Genomic DNA, 16,532 nt, shown 5'->3' with positions numbered 1-16,532 from the left:
AAAAAAAAAATATATATATATATAGAAAAAAAATTGCAGCCGCTTAGAAAGTTTTCAAAATTTCACCACGTGCGCTTTTCCTTTTTCTCACACAAAAATTATTAGAATAAAAAAAAGAAGGAAATTTTGCACATTTTAAAAATATTATGTTATGTAAAAGCTATTGAGGCAGAGATTATTTTTTGAGTTATTTTATGTCAAAGTTAATTTCATTTTTACTTTTTTTCGTAATTCAGAATGGTAAAAATTTTAAGCTCGAAAATTATGATTTATTTTAAGCCTCATTATCTCGTGTCCATAAACAATCACTGCGTCTCAGTTTGCTCAAATTTTGAAATAGTTTGGAGTAATTAAATTGTTTATATCTATGTTTTTTTCAATTTTTTGACGTATAAAAAAACTAATCGGAGAATAATTGTAATTTTTTGCAGCCACGTATAATGATCGAAGTTAAAAAACTTATTATTAGCAGTTAATAAACAGTTTTACTCACAGTTAACGGTTTGAATACCATCTTATTTATGGTTATTTGACTGCTTTGCTTGAATATGGTAAAATAACAATTAAATAAATTGATATTTAAAAATATTTTCCCAGAAATTTCTAAAAGTGTACAAGCATATTTTTCTTCCTTTTTTTTGAAAAAAGTTTGACAAAATATACAACAAAAAAAGTTAATTAACGAACCACTTTGAATAAATTTCGATCTAATCATCGGATTGTTCTAGGACTCATTCTTAATGATTCGATTGGGTAACCTCAAATATGCTAATTAATTAGTGCGAAAGATATTTTAAGTCACGAATTCAGAAATTCATATCTATTCTTACACGAATTATTCGTATATATTTTTCTCGTATCATATACTTAGTATATTTAATCGAATTTTAAATTTACGACTTTTTTAAAATTCGATTTCTCAGGAGCTGTTCAACTGATTTTGCTCAAATTTTGTATTTTGCTATGTAAAATTACGAGCTTTAAAATGACGTAAAAAGTTGTATACCTTACAATTTAAAATTTCGTCGACTATTGTTTAATTAAATAATAATGAATAATAAATATTTACTAAAACTTTATTTTTGTATAGAGTTATCATTAGAGAGATGAATTTTTATAATTGTATGAATTGCTTTTAAAAATTCGCTTAAAAAATTCCCGAGATGTAGCGAAATACACAAAAAATTTTTAACTTTGGATCGCTCTCCTGACCAAACTTTGGATCGCTCTCTTGACCGAAATATTTGGACCATATTTCCCAGATTGCTGCTACCCCCTTATATATTGGGAGTCAGAAATTCGAATCCGTTTATTAAAATACATGTTTATTCAGAGAAAGAGTGTGTTTTTTTGTCTGATTACGTAATGTAAAATATCGTCTGCATAATTAACATATTTAATGTCACTCTCTCGAACCATTAAGAATGAGTTCTAGAACGAGACGATCCGATTATTTGATCAAAAGCTAATTAGGGTGGTTCATTTTTTTTTGACGCACTGCACATTAGAAACCACATTATGAATAGCTATAAGTTGTATGTTGAATAAGATTATTTTTACAAATAAAACTCCATTTTTTATCTCTTTTAAATAATTAATGCCTTTTCTTAAGGATCTGAAGGATGAAAAATTAATTTTTCATCATTCAGAAATGAACAAAACTGATGGTTATTAAAATTGATAAGTTTTGGTCAAAAGCCATTAGTGTTTAGGTGTTTATCAGTCTCTTATCATTACATTCTTGCCATAATTTGTGAAAGCACCCTTAAAGCAAAGAATTTAGATTACTTAATTGCCAATTAATTTAAAAAAATGTTTGCTTGTTCAAATTAATTTTGAATGTTTACTCTATGAAATAGTGGCAATATTTCTATAATAACCACATAATATGTGTTGTCAATTCGATGGATGTTGATTAAACGATTCGATAAACAATAACAAACAACTTTATTTTTAGTTATGATAATGAGAAGATGTTCTCTCGTTGATGGTTACATACATTATCCTTCTCTGGTTCAATGAGCGCATGCGCATTCCTAAAAAGTTACAGATGGCGCTGCTCCAATATGTTCATATGTAAACAATTATTTAATCTTTCAAGTAAAAAAAAAATATGTTTACTTATTCTGTAATTTTTTAATGATAACGCAGAGGAACAAACTTTTTGTCACATTTGTACAAATCCTTGATCTTGCTTAATGCGGATGTGTAGATTTCAAATCTGAAAGTAGTTCTAAGGCTACAAATTATTTTTCAAATGGCATTTTTAGTCTATTCTTCTCACTATGTAGAGGTTTAAAAACGTTATAAATAACAGGACAAATGTTGCGAAAAACGTCTAAGGCTGTTAGTATCTATCATTAAAATTGGATAGAAACCCATGCTAAGAAATGTCTCTGTACGCAGCTTAGGGCGTCTCCTAATTATTACCTTTTCAAAAGCACACGAAAAAACAGTTCATAATGTACGCATTACGCTCTAATGGCTTATCACGACATTTTCGTGTGCGGGTTCTTATGCACTTTTAATCCTGATGCTGTGCTCTAAATTTTGAAGAGGTGTGTCGCAACATTCGCACCACTCCCTGTTATTTTATAACGTTTTTAAACTTCTACATTTTGAAAAAAGAATAGACTAAAATGTTATTGAAATACTGTAGTTTCAGTAGAGAAAATGATTTTCCAGATTTGAAATCAGCGACGTGAAAATATGCAAGATCCGTTAAAAAATATCATGCAAAAGAGAAAGAAATGTTCCTTAGTGTAATCATTGCAGCTTGAAGAATGTGATATCTTTGTTTTGTATAAATCGCTTAGTAGGTAATCTCTCTAGACAAAAGAAATTTCGCCTGCTTGAGAGAAATCATGAAAAGCAAATTTTTAAAATCACGGAAATCCACCAGTAGACATGGATTCGGCTATAACCTCAAGGTTTTGTAGATACGTCTCATTCAGTTAAGGCCACTCGCTGAGGATTTAATCGCAAAATTCCACTAAAAGACGGAGATGTTAATTTCGGTGTTTTATACCGCTGTTCCAACATATCCCGTAGATTTTCCATAAAGGGGTATTTTCTATAAGGGGCTCCATAAGTCAAGTGATTTTGCTGATCAATCGAGATAACATTGGAGTGTGATAGGATCATAAAACCCGTCACATATCCTTCCCGCCTGATGAAGAGGTTGATTCAAATAGAACAACTAATCATCCAGGATGTTATTCGAAACATGCTGCTTCATGTAGGTGGTCATCTCGATCAGCGCAGATAAATTCATTACGAAAAAAAATACCATAAAATAAAAAAAGTAAAAACAAAAATTAAATATGTAATGTTTTTTTTCCTGGTTTCTCTACGGGTAACTAGCTTATTATTTCAGTGAACACATTTTGTTATGCAGAACCATTTAACAACATCCCAGATAGCAGTGTAAGGCTGATTTTAATGTCGGTAACAACGTTTATTACGAAGTCCAACAAGGTTTATAAATGATAAACAAATAAGCCATGCAAGTGTGAAACAATATTAAATTTAATTATGCTGATTTGCGCTTGCATAAACAACCCTTTTTATATTGAGATTGAATCCACCTTTACAAAACAAGACTAGGAAAACCTTCTGAAATCAAGGATGAATCAGCATTCGTAAATTAAATTTTAAAATTGTTCCAAACTGTGGATAAATTCACCTTCTCAAGGTTTATTTTAGATTTTGTGACCATCAATGAAAAAAGGTTTATTTGCGCTTGCAGTTATATACTCTCTTAAGCATTTTAAAAGTGAAGGTTGGCCTAATCATTAAGTTTTCAAAGCAAACAAAATGTTACACAGACAAATCTAGACAAATGAAAAGACTAGCTTTACTAGGACAAATGAAAAAATAGCTAAAAACAAGGTTTACAGTTTTTTTTCTCCAATGTCCACCTAAGGAATGACTTACGTCATACAGGCATCTGAAGGGCAGATTTGTTGGACACTCTTTCAGGGGCACCATATTAGGTGGGCCAACGTTACTCCCACAGTAATGACAGATAGTACAGAAAAATTACTTCAATGCCTTGCCCGGGATTCGAAACCAGAACCTTTCTGCTGCAAGGGCAGTTCCCTAATCCCTACACAATCGGTCGGCACAAGGGTTTGCAGTAAAAGCTTAAAAATGGTCGCCTTCTTCATTTGCATGCCTTTATTCATTCAATGCATGCCTTTATTATGATTTTTCTTAGCATGACTTTATTCAGTCTTTAAGGAAACAAGATTGGCATACTAATATTTCTACTAAGTTTTATAAATGGAATAATCATACAACCTTTCAAGTTCAAACAAGAATTAAAATACAGTGTCTGCCGTCATGTTGTCAGCTATTTGGGCATTTTGGAAAATTAATTAAAATAAAGTTTTTTTTATAATAAAATATTTAGAAATATTAAAATATTTAGGATGTTTAAGAACGTAAGTAACTGACAGGAAGTGTAGAAAAATAATATTTAGCCCAATATAATAACATTTTTGCGGTTTCTATCAGGAAACACGTGACCTTGCTAGAAACATCTTGGTTGTTGTTGTTTTTTTTATCTGACTCTAGGTTCAAAATAAGAAATGACACAAAATTTAGGGATTGTAATTTTTCTTTCCTCTTCTTTTTCAATTATCGTTCTTCTCAAAAGTCTTATTTATAATCTCACACAGATATTGCGCCGTTGATTAATGATCCTAAAAAGTTTTTCCTTGGCAGTTATTTATATGAACTGCACATACGAACCATGAGTTCATGCACGTAATGTTTAATTACAGCATTAAGAACCAATGATTATTGAATTGCAAGAGAGTTTAAATCACTGAGAATCAAGATGGTGGATTTGGAAGTGCCGGACGAAGGATGGGCGTGGGTAATTGCTGGTGCGGCTTGCATAATCAACATGTTGTTATCCGGATTATCCAGGATGATCGGTATTTTGTATGTTTACGTTTTTCAGCAGTATCATGTAACGAGGCAGGAAGCGTCCTTACCTTTCTCTGTAAGGAATTCTATACGAATGTTATCGGGTAAAGAACTGAGTTTTATTTAAAATTTTCTTTAAATTGCATCAAACCTTAAATTTTTTTTAATGTTTCATGATGCATTGTGCTTTGGTTAAAATTTAAAAGTAGTTTTAAGCCAAAAAAATTTTTTAAAATTTGTTTTCACGTTTGAATTATTTTTGAAAGAGTGAGTCTTGCTTTTAAACATCGGGTAAAGAACATGTTGGGTTATCGGGTAAAGAACTGACTTTTGTTTAAAAAAATTTTTTAAATTTTATCAAACCGTAAATTTTTTTAAATGTTTTATGACGCATTGTGTTTTGGTTAAAACTTAAAAATAGACTTTAGTCGAATTTTTTTTTAAAAATTTGTTTTCACTTTTGAATTATTTTTGAATGAGTGTTTCTTGCTTTTAAATATCGGGTAAAGAACATGTAGGGTGAAGTACATGTTGGGTTATCGGGTAAAGAACTGACTTTTGTTTAAAAATTTTTTTAAATTTTATCAAACCTTAAGTTTTTTTAAATTTTTTATGATGCATTGTGTTTCGGTTAAAATTTAAATGTTGTTTTAAGTTTACATTTTTTTTAAAAATTTGTTTTCACGTTTGAATTATTTTTGAATGAGTGAGTCTTGCTTTTAAATATCGGGTAAAGAATATGTCGGGTCGGATAAAGAACATGTTGAGTTATCGGGTAAGGAACTGAGTTTTCTTCAAATTGTATCAAATTTTGAATTTTTTAAAATTTTTTTTTGATGCAATGAAATGTTTAGGTTTAAATTTAAAAGTAGTTTTAAGTCAAAAAAAAATTTTTTTTTTAATTTATTTTCCCGTTTGAATTATTTGTGAATGAGTAAGTTTTGCTTTTAAGCATTTCAATTCTAGTCTTTCAAAACTGTGATAACTTCAGAAATAAGTAGAATGATCTCTTTCATAAAAAGGCGTTTTATAGCTTGAATGGCAATTCAAATATTTAGCATATTTAACCATTATTTTGTCACATGACGAAAAAAAGTAGATACACTTTACAAAACAATAGACAGCTACTTACTTAGGATTTTAGAGTTCGATGCCTTATAGAAAATAATACTATCTTGTCAATTTTTATAATATCAACTATGAATGTTTTTTTTATTTTTGTGATAATTGACTGTTGACGCATGTACAGCACGTTATTGGCAATTATCTAACAAAAGCACGTCTTTCCAGTGTAAATGTTTAATGTCTAGTTTTATAAAATTCTGCACTGAACTTATTTACTAAAGTCTTATTAGTTATGTACTGAATTATGCATCTGAGGACCCATGATATGACTTTTGAAGAAGACCATGGTCCATCCATAGTCATTGAAGAAAAAGAGAATAGGATAGATCAAATAAAATTTTTCATTATAATTCATAAAAGTTGTTTATAGTAAAAAGAAAAAGAAAAAAAAAAGAAAAAAAAGAAAGAAAAAAATATAAAATTTTGAAATCAAAACTGTTTTCCGTTTTAGCAGCAGCTTTTAAAAATATTGATTTGGATGAATTTGGAGCTAAAAATACATATTATTAATTTGATTCGATAGGTCCATTGGTTGGCATTGTGGGTCAGAGTTATGGTATTCGATCTGTGACATTTTGCGGAGGAATAGTGGCAGCAGCAGGAGCAGCACTTTGTTGGACAGCGCCAAATATCTTCTGGTTGACAATTTTTTGGGGTGGATTGCATGGTAATATTTTGAGCAATATTTAACAACTTTTATTTAAAAACCCTAAAAGACACTAAAAAGTTCATTCAATGTGCAAGTAGAATATAAAACTTGACCTAAATGCCATTATGACATACCTTTTTTTCTCGCTACGTTCTTCTAATTGCTATGTAATAATTAATAATGCCTTATCTTTTTTCTTACTTTTATTCCTTGCCTTCGGAATAACATTAAAACATATCACGAGGAAAATTAACAATTGGTATAAAAGAGCAGTTTTTGAAAAATATTTTTCCCCATGAATTTGTTTCGACGCGTTTCGGGAATTAAGTATATTATAAACATTCCATGTTATTAAATTACTATATGAAACCTGAGAAGCTATCACTTTAAATGATAATTTCAACAAAAATATTTCTCTTTCTTTTTATAGAACTTTGCCTTAAAATCTTTTTTCTTTTAAATAGTTAGGTTTTTGCATCGAAATGAGTTAATATAGTTAAAATGATATTAGTGTTATTAAAATAATCTTAACCAGTGCAGTTAAGGTTTTGGTGCAATATATTAGTTAAATAATTTAAATAATAGTAATCAACTAATGTAATTAACCTAAATTAAGTAATGTTGCGAATAATAATAAATGTAATTTAAGTTAATCAGTAAGTGATCCCATAAAAATAAAATATTAATATAGAAATTCATAAATTTTTAGATACACATAATCAATTAAAATAATTGCAATTAATAACTTTAAATACAATTAATAAATCAATATAATTAAATTAATTTCTTTTTTCTATTGGGTTAATTAATTTTTACTGCTATGTAATTAAACATTTTTGCCACCAGAAAAAATATTATATATAGGCAATAATATCTACATATTTATGTATAGGTGTTGGATTTGCCTTTGCTAACACACTCTTCCAGGTAATTGTAAATCAATATTTTGAGAAATATAGGGCTACAGCATCAGGAATAGCTTTATCAGGAGCTTGTGTTGGAAGTTTGGGTTTTCCCATATTGATCGAAACTGTGCTGGATTCCTATGGACTTAGTGGAGGTTTTCTCATTCTTGCCGGCGTCATTTTGCATGTTCTGCCACCTGCACTCATACTGAAATCACCGTCTTGGGTGGAAAATCCCGAAAAATATGCTAAACTATGTAAGTGAAGTTGAATTCATTGTTAATTATCTAAAGAATTTTCAGATTTTGAATTTAACCCTAATCTAAATGCATGGCGTAATCTCATATAATGCTAATATGTATTGCAAAATATTACTTTTTAATTTAGTTGCAGTTTAAAAAAAGATAGGTTGTAGTCATCTGTACAGAGAAATATATTTTATTTTATTTTATAACTGTCGTTGAGCAGCCGAACCAATTTTTTGAGTTTACGACTACTAATGTTTAACTATGTAGCCTTGTAATTTTGAAACCAATCCAAAAGTCAAGGGAACTCCTGTATCAGGTATTGGGAGGAATTTGCGTTCGTGAACGTTTTGATGGAACTAACCAGCATTTGTGTTACGTGAAGAGGAGGACCACGAGAACCTCCCACGGTTAGCATGACGAAAAAAGGACTCTAACCTATGATCCACCTACCACTGGGGATATTTCATGTCAGCACTGTGGTCGGTGTAAACCGGATGCGGATTGAGAAATCCGCAACCGGTTTAGATGAGTTGTCACTCTCATAATAGAGCACTGAAAAAGGCGAAGTATTTTTTTTCAATGCGTGGTAAAATGGCAAAGCTGACTCAGAGGAATTCAGTGCCACTCTACGACTAAAAGCTTAACTATTAGTCAGAGTCATATTGAGGAGTTTATAGTCTTTTAGTACTTTAAGTCGAATTTATAAAATGTTGTAAAAGCGCGAGTGAACCACCTGCAATAAGTGTCACATCCTGTAGAATAATTCCTTAGCATATAGTTGGCTAAGCCTACGTCCCATTTCATGCTATTGTAGTAAGTGACAGTGCCTGGCTTCTACTCTGTGCTGTCGTCTACAAACACATTCGCGTGAGCACTATTCAGAATTATGGCATTTCTTTTCTTCAGCTCATATCTATAGACCTATAGTAAGAGTTTTGTTTTGACGAAAATGATGATATTACTAAGAAGTGGCACTGAAAATTGAAAAGAAATTTTCTCTCGTTTAGACGTGCTTTCCCAATATTGTGATTTTTTTAAGGAAAAAAATTTGTCCGCAAGTTTCACAGAGGTAAAGAAAAAATATCAATAGTCCTGCTGTATCCGGAGTTTAGGTACAGCTCCATAATTATATCACCATATTTTCCCCAAGTTTTAATTTTGATTCCAACTAGCACGATTTCTTTGTAGAATTCTATTATTACAGAAATCTATTAAAAATACTTTTACTTCTTTTTAGATTTTATAGGTTGGAATCAAAAATTTGAATTCAAAGTTATTTGACTTGTTCGTCATACGATAAGTCTACATTAGGATTTACATTGTAATAGCTTTTCAAGAAAATTCTTTCTTGCCTAGAATTATAATTAAAATAACTGTTTATAATTAGCTTGTACATATTTTCAGGCGCTATAACGAATTTTCAATTCAATCAGAGCTCAAATAAGCTACTTCAGACATCGAATCTAAGATTATATAAAATGCATGGGAAATAAGTTTGGGATATTTTATTTGACACTGTGGTCTCCAATTTGTTCTATAAATCACCTTTGCAAAGTTAATTTTGCAAAATCAAATCCAGGCTTACATCTTTAGATACTTAAAAAGTTTTTGTTTGAAGTTTAAAATGTTCCTTTTTGGTTTTTCTTAGATATTTCTATGATTATTTGCTTCAGTTATCAATGTAGAAATCCATAATTTAAATTTTGTATAGTTAAAAGCAATTTTAAAAAGTAAAAAAAAAATAATGAGCCCCAAGTATCTTCAAAAACAATATAAGAAATTATAAGAAACGGTTAAAATGCCCCCCAAAATGTTTCTAGTATTAATGACTTGGGGAGGGGATGATATTAGTTTTAAATATCAAAAACTTAAAAACGAGGTAACTTATAAAGTTATAAACGATTTAAACAAGGAAACTTATGGGATTTCTCTTAATTAAACTTAGTAGCATATAAGCGAGCATTTCCAAATTGTTATATTGTTGAGGTATGTGAATCTGTAAATATTATGCTGTTTTAAAAATTATTTGGTGTATTAGGTGGTCCGGAAAGTAATGTCGTTTCGGTGCATTTGACATTTGTTATCTAGATTTTATTTTAAATCAATAATGCATTCACCTTCGTTAGCAACAACCTTTCAATGCCTGATCATAAATGAATCGAAAAAATGAATGCGTTTTCAAGTCTAATGAATATTTAATGCGCCGAAACTGCATTACTTTCCAGTCCACCTAATACTTCATTTAAGAATGTGCCCTTTATGGCCTAGTTATTAATTCTTCTTCTTCTCCTTCTTCTCATTGGCACGACAGCCCAGGATAGGCCTTAGCTTTCTCAACAAGCCTATGCCAAGCCATTTTTCCCTTTGCCAAGGTTCTCCAGTTTTTTATCTTTAAAACTTGTAGGTCCTTTTCAAGGCAGTCTAAAAATCTTAGATTTGTTCGTCCTCTTTTTCTTGTACCTTTTGGCCTGGCACAGAAAACTTTTTTATTAATATACTTTATAAAACTTTAGTTATTAATTAGCACTAATCAATTTGGATTTTCTAATTGATTCTTCGTATTGGGAAAGATAGGAGCTTGGTACTTGAAAATCGATCTTTTATATAAAAATAGTTTTTTAGCATTTTATCATATTGCTCTTTTTTTATTTTGGTATGTTCTTAAAATGATTAATTGGCTTACAGTGGCTAGAAAAAAAGCTGAGCAAGCAAACAAACTGAAAGAATCCGTTGAAACAATTAATACAGATGTTACAGTCATTCTTGAGCAACATGAGCTTGGGAGTGTTTACGACCCCAAAAAATATGCTCGCCAGAGATCACTGAGCAATCCAGTTGAAGAGCTCGTGTACCCCATTAACAGTAAAGACATTTTCTACTCAAAAGGAAACGAGAGATTTTCAAATTTTGAGGAAGAACAGAAAGTCGTTTGCATTCGCTACTTAATGAAACAGACACACGTAAGCATTTATCTCTTCTTATGTATTTTAAAATGTTCAATTATTACTTTTGTAGCTCTAAATGATGGTTGAAACGTTCTTTTCAAGGATTAATGCAGTTCAGCAAAAATGTCATTATATGTGCAGTGCGCAAAAAAAGAAAGAAAAAAAAAAGAAATATGGACTACCCTGAATAACTTTTGATCTAATGATCGGATCTTCTCGTTCTAGGACTCAATCTTAATGGCTCATGGGGGTGACTTTAAATATGCTTATTAATAAGTGCAGACAATAATTCAAGTTTCGAAAACGGACACAAAAACGTACTTTTTATAAATAAACATATCTTTCTTTCGATCCCGATCCCCAAAATATAGGGGGTAGTCGCAATCTGGGAAATATGAACCCAATGGTTTGGTCAGGAGAGCGCTCTAAAGTTTGAACCCCTTAATTTTACTTTTAGCGTATTACACTATATCTCAAAAACAGAAAGAATCGAATTGAAAAATGTTTGCCTACAATTATAAAATTTGTTAAAATTTTGTGAATCCTACAACTCTGTTTTTTGTAAATCCTACAACTCCTTAGCATTGTAATTTTGAGCCCAATTCAGAAGAAAAAACTCCTCGATCAAGTATTAGGAGAAATTTGCCTTCGTGGAGGACTTTTTGATGCAACTAACCCTCATTGGCGTTACACGGAGAGGAGAACCACGAAAACCTTCCACAACTAATCTGGTAGCAAAGGGACTCTGAACTATGATCCGTCTATCATTGAGGATGTGATATCACTGAGGATATATTGTGGTCGGTGCGACCAGGGCGAGCAGTTCGAATCAACCAGCTATCGCTGGTATTGAACCCGTGTCACCTCATCATCCTCTATCTCCTGAGCCACCCAATAAAAATATTATCATTAAGTCTACAGATTCATTACTCAGGTATTTAGGTATTCATTCAATAAATAAGTGATACGATTTTCATTTTACAGGCTCCGCCTATCTCTGAAGAAGCAGCTGGAAAAAATGGAACGTTGCACACAACGGACAAAGCCGCTGAAAAAGATGGCGAGGTTCCACCGTATAATGAAAAACAAATTAAAGAAAAAGGAAATGAAAACCCGAGCATCATGGAGAGTATTAGGACCATGGGAAGGGTGTTCAAAAATCCAGTTTACATTCTCATAAATGTGTGCGCGTCAACTTACACAATGATTTTCATTCCAATTCTAACTGTGATTGTGGATTACGCCATAGATAAAGGAATCGATGAGAGTTATGGGAAATATCTCATTAACGGACTCGCTCTTGGAGATTTAGTTGGTAAGTATATGCTTATAATATTCTACATGATTTCCCTTGTTCTAAAATGTATTTCCATTTAAAGAATTTGTGGAAGATGGTCAATTTTAAACATAACGCCTTCAAATAGACGGGCAGAAGAATTTCTTTTCCCAATGCCTACCTGGGGAATGACCTTTCATCAATACAGGCATCTGAAGGGCAGATTTGTTGGCCACTCTTTCAGGGGCACCATGTTAGGTGGACTAATGTTGCTCCCACAGTAGAGACAGATAGTATAGAGAATGAAAGAACATTCATACCTTGCCCGGGATTCAAAGTCAGAACTATTCTGATGCAAGACCAGTTCCCTGACAGTCCAGTCGGCAAACAGTAATTGATTTTTATTTTTTTCATTTGTTATCTTTCAGGTAGACTTGGCTTTGGTTGGGTGACAGACAAAGACCTCATGACCATACCCGCTTTCATGTGTGGGATGCTGGTGTTACAAGGAGTCTTCATTGCCCTTTTTCCAATGGCCATGTCAATTTATACCTTCATGACGACTCTGGTGCTCTACGGAATGGCAGCAGGAAGTATGTTGGTGCTGTTCCCGGTACTAGTGCTCAAGTACGTCGACAACAACAGCCAAGCTGTGGCTTTGGCAAACGATGGATTACTCTCTGGAGTGGTTTCATTCTCTATACCTCCAATGATAGGTAAGAAGCAGTAGATTTAAGATATTATGTAAACCTTTTCTCCTTATAGTTTCTATACTATAACTGCGGTGAACTTCTGTTAGGGAGTGTTATGCTGTGCGATGCGTAAATGGAGATTGGAGAGCTAAAACAACAACACAACATTTACTTTAAATAACACAAATAATAAGCAGAGAAAATGTATTACAAAATGGCGTAAATTTACTATCTCAAAAATCAAACTTATGACTTGCAGATCTTCAGCGTCAGTGACGTCTTAATGGACTGCGCCAGTGTCTCCCAAAGTGCGGTACGCGTACCCCCAGGGGTACGGGAACAGTTTAGCTGTGGTACGCGTTCTTATGTGAAATATCTTGCAACAAACGAGAATTTCAAAAACCTTTATTTAAAAACAAAGCTAGCCATGAAAATTTACGATTACGTATTTTTTTATTGGCTATTTTTTGCAGAGTTAACAGTTAATAATTAGTGGCGTCAACAACGAGTTGTGATTTTTAACTTTTGTACAATTTTTTTATAGTAAAAATATATTAGTTTTTTTATTAGTGGTACACAGCTTTGCGAAAAAATTAGAAAGGGTACACAAAAGTCATAAGTTTGGGAAACACTGGACTGCGCCATCGGAACCCTCCGATAGGAGCTCGTGTCCCTCTAAATAGTCCACGGCATCTTTATTCAGCCTTTTTCTCCGTGTTGTTGCCAGTCAAGAAAGTAAAGATGGTTTATAAATCACCTCTGAGGTATTCGCAAACTAAACAAAAAGCGTATTACAAATCGATGCAATCATTCTTGAGTTATTAGCGAACAGATGCACGTTATATTTAGTATAAACTGATATGTCCTGCATTATTGTAATATTTTCTACCACAATAATTTGTTATGTGTTACCATTTATTTTGTTATCAATTGTCTTGCAAAATGTTAACCTGCAAGGTATTAGTTTCAGTTGAAGCCAAAAGACAAATAAACGTATTATATATGGTGTTGGGAAATGACCACACTTAATCTATATGTACTTTTTGGATTCTTGTGAGAATATAAGACAACAGAGTTTGCATATTTTGGGCACGCATAAGTTAATAGTTAAGTGACAATAAAGCTAAATCGTCATCGAAACATGTCGAATCACTAGCGAGGGAGTTGGAATGAAAAACACAAAAATCAATTTGACTGTATCATGTAACTTGGGTGTGTTTCGAATAAACGCATATCAGTTTCTTTCTTTTTCCTAAGGCAGTCGAATACGTTTTCAAGTCTTTAGTTCCTCCTTCTTCAGTAATGATTCATAAAATTTCGATAATTTTTCTTGATTAAATATTAATTTATGACTCTTATGTCTTTAATTTCCACTTTAATTTTGAAAAGGAACTTTAAACTATGCGTATTAATGGTAATAATTACAGAATACCATGTTTGGAATTCCAAGTTCATTCTTCGCATGTTCATTAAAAATGATTTTTTTTCAGGATACTTCAGGGATTATGTTGGATCTTATGATGGTATGTTCTACTTGCTAGGTGGAATATCAGTGATATCTGGAGGGCTGTGGTTGTTGGAACCTATTGTCGTGAAGTACTATTATGGTGAAAGTTTTCAGGAGGAATTGAACAGTAAAAACTTATTTCAAAACATCGAGAAACAAACAAATGAAGAATCCAAACCCAGATGATTTCAAGTAAACTTCTGTTGTACACTTCTAGATGGTTGGCACACTTCTGCATGACAATTGAAATACCTCAGCGAATACATGCGTAATAAGGCACGTAATGTTCTTCCTCATACAACGAGCCAAGAGTATTGGTTAAAAAAATAAAACAATATATTACTTGTTTCGAAAATATATTTTAATTTTAAATATATTTTAATTTTAAATATACTTTTATTTGAAATATATTTTCTCTGTATGTTAAAAAAAAGTTAATAGTAACTACTACCTCTGTCTTGAGTGTTGAACTTTACGTTACATTTTTTTATTTTACTTATTTATTTATTTATTTTGCTGCGCAAAAATTTTTTAGACGTAGAGTTTTGAAATTATGAAGATGTGTAGAAAATGCACACGGAGTACGAGAGAATAAAAAAAAATCACTTCCGAAAAATAGTTCGAGCTTGTACTACAAAATAACCATGCAGCTGACCATTTGAAATTTGTTTTGTTGAAAGGTCCGTTTTCACGTATGAATTTAACGCGAGTATTTTTCAGTAATTCCTACTCGTTCGAAAATTTTTTCACAGACATGTGTATAATACTAAAAAAAAATCGTCAAAATCAATGGGCTCTTCTCAAAACTTTTTGTTATACAGCCCTAAACGTTTATAGACTCAAAGGTTGCGTTTAGTTTTGCAAATATATATATATACGAGGGTTGTCCATAAAATAAGGTTCCCAAGGAGCTGCGGANACATTTTATTTGAAAACTTTAAATATTTTCTGTAATTAATTTTTATTAACTTAATTTATTTATTAATAACCTTATTTAATACATTCAGTGCAGGAATAATCGAAAGAAATTTACTTATATGTATACATTGACACAAAAATGCTTGGATAATTATTTTTCAAAATAAAATCATGCAATATAGAAACAGATAGCTTCAGGGGACAGAATCTTCTAACAGAATCTTTTAAATACTAATACAAAAATATTCTTTTTTTAGTAATAAAAATGTTATAACGAAATTGTACAACGCATGCTAAAATATTGTATTTAGTCTTAAATTTTTTTTTATTAGCTTAATTTATTCAAAGCTGATAACCTTATTTAATATATTTAGCACAGGAATTTACGACGAATTTTTAATTGATATGTTCTGAAGATATACATATTTTTTACTCTTCTACGATTATGAGACAGTATAGTGACTATTTAGGAAACCGAAGTAACATAGAAGTAAAAATTATCACAATCAATTATTTAATTTAATTTATTTATGAATTGTGATTCATTATCGAGGAAACATTAGAAAGCTTTTATTTTTGTAAAACACATGCACAGATTGCATTTGTTGTTTCGATTTTGAAATGTCTGGCTGAGACACGGTGGTTCAACAATTTTGTATAAAAGCTTCCTTTATCGGCACTTAATCTTAGTTCGACTCTGAAGATCAATAAAACATCTTGCCTAATCTACTAACAAAATTTATTTGTGCAAAGGGATCATTTTTTTAAATAAAAAAATTCTCAGATCTCGTTATGATAACATGTATACACAACGTGCCTGCATGAAATTATAATAATTATACATTATATAATTATACATTTTATAATTGTATAATTATGCATTTTACAATTATATAATTATGCATTTTACAATTATACAATTATACAATAATTATGCAATAATTATATATTATTATATATGATTACATAATTATGTAATTATATAACATAAATTATAATTAAACATTTTATAAACAAAATAGTCTTTTTGTATCGAATTATAAGACGAAAAAAAACACAATAATGAATGAGAAGCAACCACAGTGATTGAGAGGAGTCTCATAGTTTATAAAAAAAATCAGCAAAAAATTATCAATTTATGTTAAAGTCTGAGTCACTTCCTTCCCCTCCATTAAATACTTTGAAGGAGGCCAAAGTTACAAAAAGTTGAAAAATAATATTTTTCCTAAACATAAAAGTGTTTTTTTTTAAAAACCTAATTATACATTTTTGAAAACTAATCTTTAGAAGGGGTTATAAACAATAAAGGAAAATTAAGTCATAGAAGTAAAA

The 16,532-nt window shown here is 31.1% G+C and overlaps 1 protein-coding gene across 2 annotated transcripts; it reads left to right on the top strand.

Annotated features, from left to right (window-relative positions):
• The first annotated feature begins 4,626 nt into the window (after nt 1-4,626).
• On the top strand, nt 4,627-14,637 carry LOC107453257 (monocarboxylate transporter 5). Of its 2 annotated transcripts, XM_043045934.2 has the most exons (7): nt 4,627-5,039; nt 6,584-6,727; nt 7,602-7,871; nt 10,548-10,822; nt 11,792-12,122; nt 12,512-12,799; nt 14,266-14,637. In XM_043045934.2, the coding sequence occupies exons 1-7, from the start codon at nt 4,844-4,846 to the stop codon at nt 14,466-14,468; spliced, it is 1,707 nt and encodes a 568-aa protein (XP_042901868.2). In that variant the 5' UTR covers nt 4,627-4,843; the 3' UTR covers nt 14,469-14,637. The 2 variants fall into 2 exon arrangements, with proteins under 2 accessions (XP_042901868.2, XP_071035757.1); XM_071179656.1 differs by lacking the exon at nt 6,584-6,727 and having other exon boundaries at nt 4,669-5,039.
• Nucleotides 14,638-16,532: the final 1,895 nt, after the last annotated feature.

This window comes from Parasteatoda tepidariorum, chromosome 4, assembly GCF_043381705.1.
Source record: "Parasteatoda tepidariorum isolate YZ-2023 chromosome 4, CAS_Ptep_4.0, whole genome shotgun sequence".
NCBI classification, from domain to species: domain Eukaryota; kingdom Metazoa; phylum Arthropoda; class Arachnida; order Araneae; family Theridiidae; genus Parasteatoda; species Parasteatoda tepidariorum.
The sequence above is the reverse complement of the archived record's forward strand: the minus strand, read 5'-3'. Positions and strand labels throughout refer to the sequence as shown.

Coding starts and splice junctions, on each gene's coding strand:
- LOC107453257 (XM_043045934.2), top strand. CDS start 4,844: ATGGTGGATTTGGAAGTGCCGGACGAAGGATGGGCGTGGGTAATTGCT. Junction 5,040..6,583: donor TTCTATACGAATGTTATCGG/GTAAAGAACTGA, acceptor TTGATTCGATAG/GTCCATTGGTTGGCATTGTG. Junction 7,872..10,547: donor CGAAAAATATGCTAAACTAT/GTAAGTGAAGTT, acceptor ATTGGCTTACAG/TGGCTAGAAAAAAAGCTGAG.